At 38.2% G+C, this 18,339-nt stretch overlaps 1 protein-coding gene across 1 annotated transcript in view; it reads right to left on the reverse strand.

Annotated features, from left to right (window-relative positions):
- The window catches only part of tnrc6c1 (trinucleotide repeat containing adaptor 6C1), a 253,511-nt gene extending 250,567 nt beyond the window's left edge, over positions 1-2,944 (reverse strand). The window contains exon 1 of the mRNA XM_052033048.1: positions 2,886-2,944. Coding sequence (XP_051889008.1) covers positions 2,886-2,926 — 41 coding nt within the window. The 5' untranslated portion in view covers positions 2,927-2,944. The remainder of the gene's footprint in view (positions 1-2,885) is intronic.
- Positions 2,945-18,339: the final 15,395 nt, after the last annotated feature.

An 18,339-nucleotide genomic window follows, 5' to 3' on the forward strand; every position in this document is an offset into this window, starting at 1 on the left:
CTCTGCATATCTGGTAATGCTGAACAACAGATGCCAATGCATCTGTCATTCTGTTCTGTTGCTGGACTCCACTTGGAGTCCAATGACAAGGCCTGATTGAGCAGAGGTACCCTTTCTCCATCTGCCTTAGGATCAGAGTCATTCACTGGAACATGGACACGCAGCCTGGAGATTGGGAGGAAAAGGCTATGTTATTTAATTTTTTTACTTCCTTGTATTTTAATATAGGTCATGATTTTTTCTAGTGCTACATTGTCTTCTTAATGTTTTTATTTATTTTTAACATTCTTAACTTGTTTTCGGTTATTTAAAGTGATTTTTAATAGTTTTTGAATGTCTCTGAGTATCTGAGATATTTAAAGACTGCTACAAAGTCTCGACAACTTCGGTGGGAGGTGAAATGTTACCCCAAAAATCATTCAATCCACTCATTGGTACCCTAATACTCCCAGTTCAGATCAAATTTCATTTTTAACATACTGAATAAGTTTGTCTCTGCTACCTTCCTGCAGCTTAACCTATACGTGAATCAATCATTGAATATGTTCTTCTTCATATTGGTATAGATTTACATGAAATTAATGTAAAACCATGCCATCAAATCCTCCTAACTTGGCTTAATTTGAATATTCCTCATTTACCTAATCTATGCTAAATTACTATTTTACATACCTCAAAGAAAATCCTTCTTTGAACATTTCTGCTGCTCTCAATGACAGTATTCATTATTCTCTCCTCCATCCTCTCTCAGTTTCCCACTCATTGTCTTTCCTGAGTACTTCTAACATGCGTGGGCAGGGAGTTGTACAAGTAGGTCTGCTGAATGTGATCTTATCCATTGTGTTCTACCCTCTGTGGGGCTTTGCTGCCTGTCTCTCCCTAGGTTCTGTTCCCCCATCATCCTGTGCTCGTTGGCTTATGTTGACTCCTCAGTCTTAAAATGTTCATCATTGTTTTCAATTCCCTTCACAGTCTCGCCCCTCATCATCTCTTGTATTTCACCTCTAACCCCCCACACCTCACTTCTTTTTCCTGCTTTTAGATGACCCTAAAGTCAAATTGTGTTTGATAATACTCCAATGAACTGCTTTTGGACACTTTGCTATATTCTACATAAATCCAAGTTGTGTTGTTGTTGCAACAGCTTATGAACAAACAAAAATTATGGCAGTAAAGATATGGCTCACCTTTCAAGTTTGCCACAACCTCTGATAACATTATTTTAACCTCACAACTTTTGTTATTACTTTCAAGGCACCAGTTTGGAAGGTGACTAGCACATGCAATAGTATGATAAGTGATTTCAAAATTATCTAAAAACATAGAAACCGGAGTGGCTACAAACAGACTTTTGGCAATTTTACAAGCTGCACTGGACAGAGAATTACTATGACCTTCTATTATTCACAGGACATGATTTTATTTCCTGGCCATTACATTCAAGATTGTACAACATTGTTAGCGTTATTCCAGCATGGTCACCTTACGACAAAGGGTTGCAGTGCAACACACTTGCAATGAATGGTATGTGTTGCCAATTCGGTTTTCCACAGGAAAAATGTACTTACATTCCATATTGCACACAAGCAGAGAAACAGGGCCTGTAATTCAATCTTGGGGTTCAGCTCAAACTCATAAAATGTTTTGGATATATTTTCTGAGATTACAACATAGACAGTTTTGATTGAATTATAAGCTTGCAATTTTTTTTCTTACAATCTTTTATTTGATATAATTTTATCCTTTTCTTTTGAGTAGTTCTGGCCATTAATCTTTAGTCTCCTATATACTAAGAAAATGATTCCTGTTCTTGGTTTTTAACTCATTTATTGTGACACTAAAACAAATTCTAATATAATAGTAATAAAGTGTAAAACATATGCAGAAATATATGCCTCATTTATTAAGAATATTAAATCAAGATTTCTCCATGGCTTAAATGACACCTTTACAAGGTTCTGAGTATATCAGGTTGTCGACAATATGCACTTCAAATACTGGCACATTACAAGTAAGTCCATTATTTAATTCTAATCAGGAGGAAAATAGCCAAGAATATAACTATGTCCTCATTTTCTACAATCTCAATCCAAAAATTCACATCAAATATTTTTCCCTCAGTTAATATCTCATATATTTGGATCTTGTACTCCAGAAGAAGTTGGAAACTTAACACAAAAGTGGAAACTTATTATTCAAAGTTTAATTATTTTTAAGAATGGAACATATAGGGAAAAAAAGTCATATAAAGTTTGTACAGTCTAGTAATATTTGTTAAATATTCTGCAACTAGAAACAGTAATTTAAAATAAGTATTGAAAAACTGAAATTCTAACAGTCAAAATGTGGTTTGATAAATCAATAGTATATTATCAACATAGCTGTTCCCTTAGTCCAGAATCTTTTTTTAATGAGATGAGTAGTAACAAACCAATCCTTTGACTACTGATGGATACCAAAATGAAACACATACCTGGTATCACATCTGGAAGAGAGCATGTACCACATAATTTAGTTTGGAATCAAACCACAACAGAGCATTAAATCCTTGAATAAAGGTAATTTTAAGATTATTCAAATAAAAGCCCACAATTTCAACATACACTGCCCCTAGTTCTTTGACTCTTCCTTCTCTGTTGACTAAACCATGGACAACTATCCAATAAGTTATAATATTTTCAATAATGCACCAAAAGAATTGGAACTAGTTTATTCACCAAGCACAATCTATTTTCAACTATTTCCCATATATCTGGGATGAATGGATGATAAAAATTAAACTAAATAACTTGGTACTTTGCCACTAAAATAGTTTAGAAAAGAAATATTAAACTTATCAACCAATTTAAGAAAATAAAACAATAATTACCATCTGGAAGCCATACCTTATTTTTCTCTCTTCAAAGACAGCTTTTTTGCCATGCATCACTTTTGATATGCATTTAATTTCCTGCTGCAACACAAAAGCATGGAATATGATTTTAACTAAAAAACTAGAATGTTCCAAGTGGATTCAAAACAGACCGCTAACTTAAACAGTGCAAAATACTGGGATGTTGGAAATCTGAAACAAAAATGGAGGAATGCCAGAAATGCTCAGCATCTGAGGCAAGAAAAACAATGTTAATATTTTAGATTAAATTTGTTCACCAGAACTGAAAGAATTTAAAGATAAACCACATTTAAATTAGTGCAGATCCAAAGAAAATGGGAGCAGGAAAAACTGATGCTGTATTTTTATTGAAAAATATCAATAAATATTTCAACCTTACACCCCATATAAAACAAATAGTTGAATCAAACTGTTAGCGAGAGAGATATTTCTGAAAGATACAAATAGGAGTTTATATAAACAAGACTGCTGGATTAACTTAGTTTACTGTTTATATCTACATTAGCACTAATTGTATAAATTGCCAGGGACAAATTCATCCTATTGTATGCACAAAATATGTGATGTAGTAATGTGTGTGCACTGAACTCTGATTCTAAAGCTCAGTTCCATAGAAGTCAATGGTATCAGTGGAGATCAATGCACAAGTGTTACAATATCACAGCCTTAGTTCAACAGAAGATGAATTCCCACTGCATTGTTTCTTAGAAAGAGGTGGGCACTCACAGGAGGAAACACAAACAAGAAGCAACATCATGGATGGTTCGCCATGAGCAGTGTGTACAGGACGAATGGGGAGAATTTATATTAGGGAATATAGAAAAGGCAGAGAAATTAAACCAACACTTTGAGACAGAAAAATCCTCAGGAAATGTTAGAGAACTCTGGGTCTAGGATGAATGAGGAACTGAAGGAAATTAGCATTAGTAAAAAATACTGTGAGAAAAATCGGTAAGAGCCAATAAATCCAAAGGACACGGCGATTTACATCGCAGAGGTTTTATAGAGGTGGCTATGAATGCATTTGTTATCATCTTTCAAAATTCCACAGATTCTGGAATGGTCCCTGCAGTTTGAAGGGTAGCAAATGTGACCCCACTACAGAAGGAAAGGGAGAAATCAGGGAACTGCCAACCAGTATCCTAATGCCTGTAGTGGGAAATCGCTAGAATCTATAATGAAGAATGTAATTGAAGAAAATAATAATATGATTGAGCAAAGTCAGCATGGATTTGTATTCTCTTGGAGTTCTTTGAGATTGTGACTAGTAAGATAAATAAAAGGGAACCAGTGGATGTGGTGTAATTAGATTTTTGGAAGGCTTTTGATAAGGTTCCACACTGGCGGTTGGTCAGCAAGATCAGCGCACATGGAACTGCAGCTAATGTACTGACATGTGCTGAACATTGGTTAACAGACGGAAACTGGGAATGAATGTTTCTTTCTTAAGTTTTAAGGCTGTGAGCACAGGGAGGATGCTTGAGTAGGGAGAATGTAAGGAGGCTTAAAGGGCATATAGACAAGGTAAATGAGTGATCAAGAATGTGACAGATGGAACACAATGTGGAAAAATGTGAGGTCATCCACATCAATGCACAAAACAAAATGGCAGACTATTTGTAAAATGGTGACAGATTGAGAAATGTTGATGTTCAAAGGGATTTAAGTACCTTTTTACTCCAGTCACTGAAAGCTAATATGTAGGTGAAATAAGCAATTAGAAAGACAACACTGGCCTTTATTAAAAGAGGACTTGAGTACAGACGTGAAGACACCTTATTGCAATTACATTATACCTTCGTGAGACTGCACCTGAAGTATCATGCATAGTTGGTTTTCTTTAAAAAGGATATTCTTGTTATAGAGAGAGTGTAGCAAGAAATGACCCGTTGGTTCCTGGGATGATAGATCTGCCATGTGGAGAGAGAATGAATGGATTAGGCCTGCATTTCCTCGAGTTTAGAAAAATGAGTGGAGATTTCAATGAAACCTCCAAGATTCTTACAGGGTTGACAAGGTGCCTGCAGGGAGAATGATTTCCTTGGCTGAGGTCTGAACTAGGGATAGCAGTCTCAGAATAAGAGGGAGCAATTTAGGACTGAGATGAGGAGAAATTTCTCCATTCAGTGGGTAGTAAATCTTTGGAATTCTCAATCTTGGAGGGCTTTGAGTTCATTCACAACAGAGATCAATACATTTCTGGACATTAAGGGAAATAAAGGGATTTGGGTATCATGCAGGAAATGTAGCTGAGGGAGAAGATCAGCTGTGATCTTGATGAATGGCAGGGGAGGCTTGAAGGTCCAGATGCAAATTCTGTTCCTAGTTCTTAGGCTTTTATTCAATAAAAGCTTGCAATTTGGTTATATGCAAAATATTAGGCAAACTGAAGTATCTTTATGTGACTGTCAAATTGTGTCCTTCCTTTTCTTTAACTAGGCCAAACTGGAACTAATTTTACACAGCTGAATTTGAGCATATAGCTTAAGTATAAACACTAAATGACTCAGAATTGAGTTCAATTAATGAAATATGAGCTTTTTTGTTCAGCTCACTTCAAAATGTAATACTTGTGACTATAAACTACAAAATAGAATTAATAAACATCTCGAGCTTGAAGGGTACAACAGTGGAATTGGCAGCTTTCTTTTTTAAATATTTATGGTTTAGCTAAATTTGCAATCTGATTTTATCTTTCATACTGAATTTTATTTCAGGAGAAAGTTATTGAAAACTTGAATATTATACTTTATGGATTAGCAATTTGTGATTTATTCTCATTTATCCTGAGGGAGATACTACACATTATTGTTTTAATAAGCATTTATATGTTGAAATGGATTGTGGAATATCAACAAACCTAATTTAATCAGTTGGGAATATAAATTATGAAACAAATGTCTTTCACAAACAGTCTGAAATAATTATTTTATAACAACTGCCAAAAATACATTTGTGTTTTGAGGCTATATTTTATCCAAATTATCACTCACTGACTGTTACTACACAAGACCCAAGATGCTTAAAGGCTTGTCTTTCTGAGATGATATTCTTTTATCTGCACCTTATCTTTTGTGATAATACTAAACAACAATTCCTTTCACACATTGCTTGCATGCAGATTAAAAAAAAGATCGGAAATACTGTAATGTCTGTCAGTGTATGTCATAGATTGGGGAAGATGCTGAATTTGCTAACTGATTCTTAGAATTAGAGAAATAAATTTCAGATTAGCTGCAATGTAATTATTCTCTCTCAGGCAAAGAATAAAAGAGTGGTAAAAATAAAAATCTTTTGGCAACATTGTATTTATACAAATTCAAATTACTTGTGAAATACACTAGTTCATAAATATATTACATAGCTTAGGAATTGGGATTTAAACTTGCAGCTGCAGTGAAAATGGCATTCAAAGATCATTTGCCTTTTCTCACTAAGACTGTTAAAATTATATAAGTAAACCACAAAATTCATATGATCACTGAAGTTAATATTTTCATTACACTTACAAGAATTAAACCTACATATGATTCTGTAATCTGCAATGGAAAGGGAAAAATTATAAGGATTCAGCCTGAGAAGTAGCCATTAGAGGGAAGGCCTGTGTAATATTAATTGACTAAGGAAATTCCTTTTTCCCTATTTTTCCTCCAGTACTACAGTGCTAAATTGGATAGAGTCTACAAATGGGCATGGCTTTGTGGTGTGCCATTAACCTGCACCCATTGATTATAATGAAGGTAGTACACGCTCTTTGTGTGCCTGATCTTTTGAATAATTTCAGCACCTGGTTAGCACTAACCGTGCTATTGATTGACTGTATGCATTAGCACGAGGTCAACACCATCTGTGGTTGTTTCACTTAAGCCAGCTTGCATTGCTTAAAGCTAGTTTCCATCTCTTAAAGGGAAGTACAAAATCTGAACCTGTCCTGGAAGTATCATACATCATGCTTCTGTTTTATTTCAGATGAACAAGCTGCTGATTATGTGAAAATGGTTCTCTTTGCACCTTTCCACATTGCCCACATTGTGCTCTGTGCCCTTCACCACTCATGATGCTGTAGCTGTGTCGTTGCAGCATCTGGATGTCCTGGTGCATGACTTGCAGAAGACTAATACATAGGTACAGCAAACAATTAAGAAAGCTGACAGAATGTTATCACTTATTGTAAGAGGAATTAAATACAGAAGTGGGAAGGCTTTGGCTTTCGCTATATGGGCATTGATGAAACTGTATCAGGAGTACTATGTATTGTATTGTTCCCCTTAATTAAGGAAGGACGCAAATGTGTTGGAAGCAGAGAAGATTTACTCGAACTATTACTGGAATAGACAGGTTGTGTTATGAAGAATGGTTGGACTGACTCGACATACCTGTTGGAGCTTAGAAGAGTGAGAGAGGATGATTGAAATATATAATATCCTGAGAGATCTTAACAGAGTTTATGTACAGAGGGTGTTTATTTCGTGGAAGAATCTAGAACTATGGGTAACAATCTCCTGGAGGAACTCGTCTCACTGAGTTCCTGCAGCAGGTTGTTTGCTGCTCCATACTCCAGCATCTGCAGTCTCCTAGAACTAGGGACCCCTATTTAAAAACAAGCAAGTGCCCATTTAAATCTGAGATGAGGCAAAAGATTTCCTCTCAGAAGGTTCACCAGGCTTTGGAAGAGTTTTTTTCCTTCCAAAGCCTGGTGAAGCTTTTTTCCTTCCAAAGCCAAGTCTTTGGGACAGAGGTGGATAGACTCTTGATAAGCAAAGGGGTGAAAGGTTACTGCAGCTAGACAGGAACATGGAGTTGAGTTTACAATCAGATCAGCTATGACCTTATTGAATTATAGAATGGGCTTGAAGGGTTGAGTGGCCTATGTCTTCTCCTAATTTGTATGTGCGTATGTTCATCAGTCTTACTCTGCTGTCTACTTCAGGGGTCCTCCAGTGAGATCCAGGGAAGAGAAGCCAATCATCTGCTCTGTCAGTTTGTGTGGCAGTGTAGCTTTCACTGTCTGAATGCTGTGCATGTCCACCGGCCTCACAGCAGGCTTATGATATTTGTGAATCGTCCTTTTCTCTCTCATCTTTGTTGTGGTGGCTTAAATGTAGCTGGCACAAAGACTGTTCAGATTAAAGTTATTATGCTGGCTCACAGGATATTGGACAGGGAACAGCCTTGATCTAAAGTTCTCATCTTTGTTTTCAAATCTGTCCACTTCCTCATCTTTCTCAATCTATTCTCCGCCCTGCCAAGATAACTCAGCTTTTCCAAACCCAGTCTTTAGAGCATGCCTGATTTTAATCCTTGCACCTGAGTGGCTATGCCCTCAGCTGCAAAAGTCCTAACATCTGGAATTCCTTCCACAAAGCTCGAAAACTCAGTTTGTTGATCTGTTCCAAGATCACTTTGTGTATCTCAATATCAATTTTTATTTGATAACGCAACTGTGAAATGCCTTAGAATATATTGCGATGTTAAATGTGTGACCTGAATACAACTTTTTGTTTGATTCACTGCCTATGGTCGGGCTGGAGCTGAATGTTAAGAGAATGCAATTCTTAAGCTTCAGATTACTTCCATCACTTGCAACTGGCTCATGTGCTACCAATGGCATCTGATAATATTGGGAAGACCACAGGTCCCAGGAAAGCTGTTTGTTCTCTCTATTTGCTGACCTTTGGTAAAACAAAATTAAAAGTAATTATTTATCTTTGAATTGGAGTGACCGAGAGCCTTCTGTCACAGTGTCAGATGATAAGCTGTTTGCAAATTCCTGAGGTTCCATCCTGGAAGGGTCCATGAACATGGAAGGTGTTGCCCCAATCAATCCCACTGCTCCAGGGTTGCAGTTATGGCTAAAGCAGTTGTCAGGTTTCAATGTAGACACTCAAACTGAATAGAGTAATGGAGGCATAGAGTCATACCACACACCATGTCCATACTGACCTTTCTGCCCATCCACACTCATTCCATTTGCCCTGACTAGGTCTGTATCCTTCTATGCCTTGTCGACTTGAGTGTCTGGCTAAATGTCTCTTAAATGCAGTGATCGTATCTAACTCCACCACTTCTTCTGGCAGTGAGTTCCATATATCAACCGCTCTTTGTGTAAAAATCTATTCCCCCAAATTCCCTTTAAAACTCATTCCTCTTCCCTTAAACCTATGCCCTCTTGTTTTTGATATCTCTCCCATGTAACAAAAAGATTCTGACTATATACCCTATCTGTGCCTCTTATAATTCTATATACCTCTATCAGGTCGCCCCTCAGCCTCCTTCTCTCCAGGGAATACAAATGCACCCTATCCAATCTCTCCCCATAACTAAAGTGCTCCAGTCCAGGCTTTTCTGCACTTTTTCCAGTACAACCAATTCCTTCCTCTAGTGTGGTGACCAGAATTACACACAATACAATGTGCAGTAGAACTAGTGTTTTGTAAAGATGCAACATAAAATCCCATCTTTGATATTCTTTTCCCTGACCTATGAAGATAGGCATGCTATATACCTTTTTCACCACCCTATCTACCGGTGTTATCACTTTTAGGGAACTCCAATGTCTCTTTGTTTATCAACATTCCTTGCCACCTTATCATTTACTGGAAATGTCCTACCCCTATATGACTTTCCAAATTGCATCATCTTGCAGTTGTTAGGATTAAATTCCGTTTGCAAACACTTTACCCAACTACATACCATTGTCACCTCAGACAACCTCCTCACTAACTGCAACACCATGAACTTTCCTGTCATCCACAGACTTACTAATTATACATTCACACCCAGGTAATTGATATATATTACAAACAACAAGGGCCCCAGCATTGATCCCTGTGGTACACCACTAGTCACAGACTTCCAATCAGAAAATCCTCTATTATCACCAAGCCAGTTTTATATCCAATAAGCCAGTTTGCCTTGGATCCCACATGCCTTAACCTTCTGGACCAGCCTACCATGTGGGACTTACTGAATGCCTTACTGAAGTCCACATAGACAATGTCCACCACCCTGACTTCATCAGTCTTCTTAGGTAACTCCTCAAAACCTCAAATTAATGAGGCAGGATTTCCCCTGCACAAAACCATGCTGACTATCTCTGATCAGCCCCTAACTTTCCAACTGTATGTAAATCCTATCCCTCTGGATCTTCTTCAAAAATTTTCCTGATGTAAGGCCGACTAGTGTGTAGTTACCAGACTTATCCCTGAGCCCTTGTTAGATTAAAAAATAACTTGAGCTATCCTCCAGTCTTCTGGCACCTCTCCTGTGGGCAAGAAAGATGCAAAAATCTTTGTCAGGACTCACTTGTTTATCTCCTCCCTTGCTTCCTAGGGCATTCTGGGATAGATTTCATCTAGCCCTTGGGATTTATCAACCCTCAGACATCTCATGACATCTAATACCTCCTCCTTCTTAATACTGACCTTCTCCAGATTATCCATGTACCCCTCTCTGAACTCACTATCCTCCACATCCTTCTCCTTGCTGAATACAGATGAAAAATATTCAGTTTGGGCCTTGCCTACATTGCCTGGCTCCACACATAGATTACCCCTTTGGTCCCTAAAGAGACTCATTCTTTCCCTGGTTACCCTTTGCTTCTGATATACTTATAAAAATTTCTTGGAATACTCCTTAATCTTACTTGCTAAGGATAGTTCATGGCCCTTTTTTGCCCTCCTAATTTCTTTCTTAAGTTCTCTGCTATGCACACGATATTCCTCAAGATCCTCCCTCAAATGCAGTTGCCTAAAACTGCCATATGTTTCCTTTTTTTTCCTGATCAAACCTTTAATATCCTTTGTCATCCAAGGTTCTCTAATCTTTCCATTTTTGCTTTTCATCCTTACTGGAACATGCTGGCCCTGAACTCTTACCAGCTCTCTTTTAAAAGATTCCCACTTGTCAGCTATTGTTTTACCCACAAGCATCTGCTCCCAATCTACCTTTGCCAGGTCTTCTCTTATACTAGTGAGATCAGCCTTCCCCGCTTCAAGACCTTAACATGAGGAACAAACTTATCTGTTTCCAGAGCTACCTTGAAACTTCCTGTATTATGGTCACTATTCCCAAAGTGTTCCCCTACATACACTTCCGCCACCTGCCCAGTTTCCTTTCCTAAGATAAGATTGAGGAACCCCAGATAGTTCACATTTCTGTCCTCAATGATGTTCCAGTAGAAATTCTCTCTGAAAATGTTGGGCTCATTGCCGAGAGGCCATGACCCCTCGCCCTCTTCCAGCCAACTGTTCTGCTCTGGATGCCCTCTGCTCATTGCCCCAGTCGAAGAAGTATGATGAACGGACCAACACCTAGTAGCCAAAGTCTTGAAGTCAGTTAAAGCACAATGCCACACCAATACTTGGAATTACTTGAAATAATTCGAGAAATCAACAAACACTTGCAGAATAACATCACAGCCAGAAAAGAAAATCAATCAGCAACTGTTACTGTTGACCTAATTATATGGTATTTTCGTGGGCAGTGGGCAGTGTGGGGTGAGTGCTTCCTGATGTTGAACACATTTTCAGCAAAGCGAGGTTAAGAAAGAGCATGGGCTTGATCATTGAGCTCTAAAGTGGCAGTAGTGACACTGAATTGGCTCTGGGCACAAAGTGACACCTGGCCCACATACTTCTGAAGGATGGTAATTGTGTAGAGGCTAAAACTTTTAGTAATATGTGTGCATGCAAACTAATTCCCATATTAGAGCTCCAAGGGAACTCACAGGGTCAGAAAGGGCCCTAACGATAATCAATTCTCACTGAGTGTTTTAATGATCTATCTAAACTACAGTTCCAAAACAACATGAATATTGCCATAATACCATCCAACTGCGCACTCTAAAAAATGATAACTGAAACAATTTAGGGCTAGTGTTTGCAGAGCAATTTAACAGAATCCTTGATGAGTCAGTTTCTCAGCAGTGAAAATGAATTAGGGTTCGACTGAAGAGTTCAACACTTTTTGCTGGTCACAGCTATTTAGTATATTAGCAATCATCACAGAACTATTCTGCTGTCAAAATGACGTCTTTCTTAAATGCCTGCAATGAAAATGAAACAGTACCGTTGTGATATTTTAATACCATGATACAAATTATCCCCAAATTATCATCATAAAGTGGACCATTCCCATCCACAAACACAAACAATAATATAATCCATTTAGTGAAAAATAATGTAATCAATTGGAGAAATGAATGAAAAATTGTTATCTTAATGTAATCCATTAGAACAATTTAAAAGCAAAACTTATTAATCGAACAGTTTGGCCAGAATTGACATTGTCAGATTAACAAGGTTAGCAGTTTATTAGGGTTAATACAATTATGGACATTATTCTGCACATTGTTTAATGGACAACCATTGCCACACTTTGTTAATCCTACTTTTATGAATCTAACCAGCTGTCAGATTAATAATAGTGGGATTAATAAAGTGTGACAGAGGCTGTCCATTAAAAGCTCTCATGTCCCTTTGATATAAGGCAGTATATCTGTCATTTTTCTGTTCTTGTCAAATTATCACAACCACTACATGAAAAGTTGCCAAGCCATAGGATTTTTGTAATAACTCATAGGTCTTGTTGTGGAAAGGATTCTGTAGTCCTTTGCTATCTTGTGCTCTGACTGTTCTTCATTCCACTGCTGGTCTCAGGCAGAGGATGCATTGGTTCAGCCAGCATGAGCCAGGGTACCAAATATAATAAATTGGAATGAAAGTAAAAAGTATCTTTTTCATGCTTTTGCTCCCCCCAAAAACAATGTTGCCCTGAAACTTCCTGTAAAAAGCCAAATTCTGCCTTTAGAACCCTGAATAAATTTGGGACCCTAGCAGAAACATGTGTGAACCAAACGTCTTGAACTCACATGCAGCTGGTTGCTGCCATCAGAAGCACTGTGCTCCAATGCTTAACTCTCCATGTAAGGGGTGCAGGTGATGCAGGGGTCTCCCCCATTCCCTCCACCAATGCCCGCATTCCGGCACCCAAGAAAATGCAAGCAAGTGCCTCAGGTGGCGAGTTTGGCCAATGAGCTGGGTCTAGGACGATCTGGTCTAACACTTTTCTCATAATGTGATCAATAATTAGAGTTTGTTTGTGCCATTCCTGGGTCCTCACTTTGGTGTTGGAAGGATATGATAAGTGAGAACCAATGTATTTTCTTTGTTTGCAATCCTATCTCTGCAAAATTCTATTCTGCAAGAGACCCAAGGCATTGTACATCATAGATGAGGCCTCATACACTTAGCATGCTCAAAGACCTTCAGTCTATGGTCTCTGCAACTGTGGAACAAAAGGGCAACATATGGGTTGCATGTGATGCTGTTGAGGTCCAGGAGGGAAGACAAAGGGAAGTGGGCAGAAGGACATTGTCTCAAACAGGGACTGGGACATCTAGGGTTAGGTCAGAGCATCAGTGGCTTGAAAAGAATTATGTTTGACTGATGTGCTGGTGGTTGGAATCAGGATTGGTTGTGAGTGGGGACGTGATTGGTGGTGTAAGGTCATGGGCGGGGTGGGGAATTGGGAGTTCCAAGGGAGAACTGTCAGGACCTGCCTGCAATTATTTTGATTTTTGGTCTGACACCAATCTTCCTTGGGCCCGAAACCATGAGCTGCGACCTGATCATACAGGTCCCTTTAACACAACCAAAGTAGGCTCCTACACATTGTGAAATCCAGCTTCTGCATGTGTGATGTGCATCATTAGACTGTTAATGTACATGAATGAAAATCACAGAAGTGGCATGTTCAGTCACTAATGGACACAACTAGCCATATTTAGGTGCTTCTGTAAATTAACAGTCAGAAGCACAGAACACTCCACAGAAAATCCATGAACTTCACGGACCATGTGGTGAGTGCTTACATTACCTAAGAAATTATCTCTCAGGTAACCTAAAATAGGGATTGAATAATGAACATATTAAAGACCATCAGCATCAGTTTGTCCAGAATCTCTTGCACTGAATGGGATTCACTAATGAAGACCAGTCTCATCAACAAGAAATAAAACAGGAATTTGCTGCAAAGGGATAAACGCTCAGGCAAGTGTTTACCTCATTTATGCAGTATTTTCAGGAATGTTCCCTTAAAATGAGAGTTTGAACAGTAATAGATAATAATTCCATTTGAAGCTCTATACTCAAACACAAGCGTCAGTTCAAAGTTACTGTAAAACATTGGAACATTGGCATTGCATATTCAGGTACATCACACAAAAACCATATACCTTGCTTTACCTCTCTTTGGGGTGAAAACAAGTATCAACAGCAAAATTCATCATTTTAAATCCAATGTTCAAGTTTATTTCATCTATTATGCATCAGATTATTACATGCAGGAATGAGGCTGAACTATTTCAATGGTTCCTTTTCAGGTCAGAAGGGTTGATTAGCATTGCATTAGTAATTCTAATGCGTAAAAGGGCATTTGCGCTCTTAATTATTAGACTTAACTTTTCTGTATCAAGTTTAATGGGCAATTAATATGCAATACAGCAAGTTCTTGAAAAGAACAGTGAAGTGTGAGGGTGAGATGCTGCTTTTGGAAGCAAACAGCGAAGCACATAAAGTTCTTGGGACTCATAATTCATCTCCAGTTCCCCTCAAATTGTGGGCTAGTTTGCACATCAGTAACGGCATGCTTTGTTAACATGACATTATTTTCTCAGCAAGGCTCAGCCTATTAAGGTCAGCTTAACAAATAGTGTCGGCAAACAAAATGTTAAATTTTGACAGTGAATGAAATGATTTTATTACATGACCACTGCCTTGTGGTAGGCAAAACAATGATTGGTTGCAAGCAGGGACATGACTGGGAGGTCACTGCAGACCACCATGGAAGCACATGGTGACCAATATGTAGACAGCAACTTGCCCCCATGAACTGGGAACTTCCAACAGTAATGCTGTTATCTTTTAGTGACATGAAGATAAAATTCTATTTCCTAATTGGAAAATAATGTAATATTTTAGGGGAGGTTAAGGAGAATCCCTAAAAGGTACACATGGTATGAAATTCATATATGAATAAAAACACAACTCAATTCATTTTATGTTATGCTAATTTGGCATTTCTATTGATTGTTCAATACTTACTCGATTGTACTGCACGTTCCCCTTCCTATTAAATCTTAATTTTCAAAACTTGGCAAACACTGGCCAGCGTTGGAATTTTTTTTCCCATTTCATTCACATTAGCGATGGCCACCTATTGCTTACCCTGTGGAATTATCCATGCCAGTCACTGTAAACCAATGAAGCATTCACTGTACACTGGGCAAAGCCAAAATAAAGCACAGATGGAGCACATGGTCAGACATGCAAAAATCAATTAGTGGAAAGTGTCTCCCGATAGGGGTACTTGGAAGGCACAGCACTTTCATATCTTAATTAGGAACGTGTTCGGAGGCTATGATTTGCCAAAACAGACACCGTAGGAACACATTGCAATACAGTAACACATCTAAGTGTTCGCAGTATTTGGAAACTAACTACAAATATCCTTAAGAGTGTCATATGGACATGAATATGTATTGTATTCTTGAAGTATAAAACTAATTTTAACACTTTTAATCAGCACTCCAAGATTACTCCCTGCCCCCATTATTTTAAAGAAGAGTATTATCTGTATACTGAAAATTATTATGTCTATTGGACTGCTTGTTGGAGTTTGCTGGTGCTGTGTCCAGTTCAAATGCAAGACCTGTAGAAGTCAAGGAGTCTCTGCAGGTCACCATGGAGCACATGTTGATCAATATGTCGACTCAATATCAACATGTTAATCAAATTGGCCCATGAACTGGGAATCTTCAGGAACAGTGGCGGTATCTTGCTGTTATGCTGTCATTGGGTCTACCTAGACTGGACCTCACCATTTCTGCAATTTACAGAGCTTGAAGGAGAGTGAGTCAAGGCTTCCAAGAGATGATGAGACCGTTGTTTACAGCCAATTGATTATCTGCTGACTGGGTTATATAAAACTGTCACATTATTTCTGTTTGCTGTTCCACAGCGATCAGAAGCACATGTGTCTCACCCGACCATATTTGAAGATGACTTCCAACTGGGCCCTGAATTATTTCAGTGCAATTCATAGCGTAAAAAGGGTGAAAATCAAATGAATGTAGATGCCATAAGTCTGAAATAAAAATAAACAAGTGCTGGAAATGCTGAGCAGGTTAGGCAGCAGCTGTGGAGAGAGAAACAGAATTAACATTTCAGGTCAGTGACCCTTTATCGCAAGAATACTCCATTGAGAATAAGCAAACCAAACTCGGGGGTTCACTTCTAGGGGGACTGAACTGAAAAACAGATAAGTTACATTAAATGTCTCAACGCAAGCAAGTACAAAATACTGCAAATGAGAATATGAAAAGTGTGGAATATTTACTCTATGAACTGCATTGAAATAATTCAGGGCTAGGTTGGAAGTGATCTTCAAATATTGTTGGGTTAGACACATGTACTTCTGATCACTGTGGAACAGCAGACAGAAATAATGTGACAGTTTTATATGACCCAGTCAGTAGGGTACAAGTCCAAGGAGGTATGCTTAAACACCATAGTGTTGCTCCCACTTTGCCATAGAGCTACAGGGCCACCAAGGAGACATCTACTCCAAAGATGGAAGGAAAAGTCCTAGGACAGATCCCAGCATCAAACAATGGAATTGTGAAGATCAGGAGAAATTTTAACCAAAGAAGTTGACTAAGAGCTTTAAAAAGTAATAAGAAAACAAGTGTCCCTGGAAGATAAACAAAGAGGGAGTTTTAAAGAATCCGTGGAATCTGGGCAAAATGGGAGATAACATCTAACCAATTCACATGCTAAATCCTGCCATCCTCTCGGGTAGTTCAGGTACCTTAAGCACCTATATGCAATCTTAATGCCAAAGCATCACATGTTTAAAAGAGCTTTTAAGACCAGAAATTGGAGGTGAATTCATCTAGTATACATAAAGAAAGACAGGTGTTCCTTGACATAAGAGGTTCTCCATCCTTTCTCTTCTCTAATCCTCCTGGTAGAACTTGCCTGATTGACCTTGGTAGATGCAACTATGCTCATGGACACTTGTGTTGGCTTCCCACCAGGCTGGACATGAGAACCAACTGTTACAATTGTTCAGGCCTCACACCAGAGCTTAACATTGGGGACCTCATCTGCAAGTTCTGTTGTCTTTTTGTTTGACGGCTTAAATTGACCTTTTTGCCACATTCACGCTGGAGAAATGTGTTTAGGACATGCAAAAGGAAATCCATCTGACTAATTGTGAACCGCATGTGGTATAAGTTTCTAAAGTAGGACAATAGAAGCCAGAGCTTTGGAACTATTTATGAAAGAGTTGAATGATGTGATGGGAGAACAATAGGTTTATTTCTGGATGGTTGAGTTTGCTTGGGGCAAGCAGCCTTTCTCAGGTTGGCAATCAGTAAAATTAGGTCCAGACATCAACAGAATGCTGAAAAATTGGATGTTTAAAATGCAGAACTTGGAGATAAATAGTGCAGTGACATGTTAATACAGTTACATGAATGTCAACATTTAAAAACTGACTAAATTAAATGGATCTTCAGAACTCCCAGGTTGCTCAAGTCTGCTATTTTATTCCTGAACTTCTAATGAGAGGATTAAACAATTGTGAAGAACCTGTCTGGTTCTTTTGGCATTGGAAGTAAGATTGGGATTTAGCTTAATCAAGACTGTTCCATTTTAAAGGTAAATTTGTCAATGGCTGGCCTGGAGGAGGAACAGATAATGCAGAGAAAAACAAATGAAAAGTACTCTAAATAAATGAAGTGAACTCCAATGCAATATCTGCATCTTTTAATAAAATCAAGATTGAAAATTTTGGTTGCTAAACAGTGGACAATTTACTCATTGTGAGTGATGTTCATACCAAATAACATGCAGTGATCCTCAATAATCTGTTTGAAATCTTTGCATATGTACACCAAAGATCAGCAATTTTTTGAAGTGTTCTTTATCCAAATATAGCTCATTTTACATTTTTTTCTTACTTTTAGGCTTTTAAAGTTCAGAATAGTTTGAGGAATAATTTCCTGTGACTTCCCAACGCGGTCTCAAGATCTTATCATCTCCTGCTGCGACAATATAAAGCCTCATTTAATCAAGATCCATTTAACACTGAATCACGCTAACAAGATTACTTAGCCAAGGCTAATTCCACATTAGCTGAAGTGCTGTATCCACGGAGAATAATCTCCCTGTAACTATGAAGGGTCCACAGTCGGGTTAGCTGAGGGCTGATTGTCAGAAAAAAAGACCTGTCTGTATTTTCTGTTTTGTCAGCTCAAGGGGGATTGGGTGGAAAGATTTTCTCACACTTTTCATGCATTGAAATCCCCAAAATATCCCAAACTATTCTGCTCAAGAATGTTATCCTTCTATTTCAATCTTAATAAACAGATAATAAGAGCA

Source organism: Pristis pectinata, chromosome 18, assembly GCF_009764475.1.
Source record: "Pristis pectinata isolate sPriPec2 chromosome 18, sPriPec2.1.pri, whole genome shotgun sequence".
NCBI lineage: Eukaryota > Metazoa > Chordata > Chondrichthyes > Rhinopristiformes > Pristidae > Pristis > Pristis pectinata.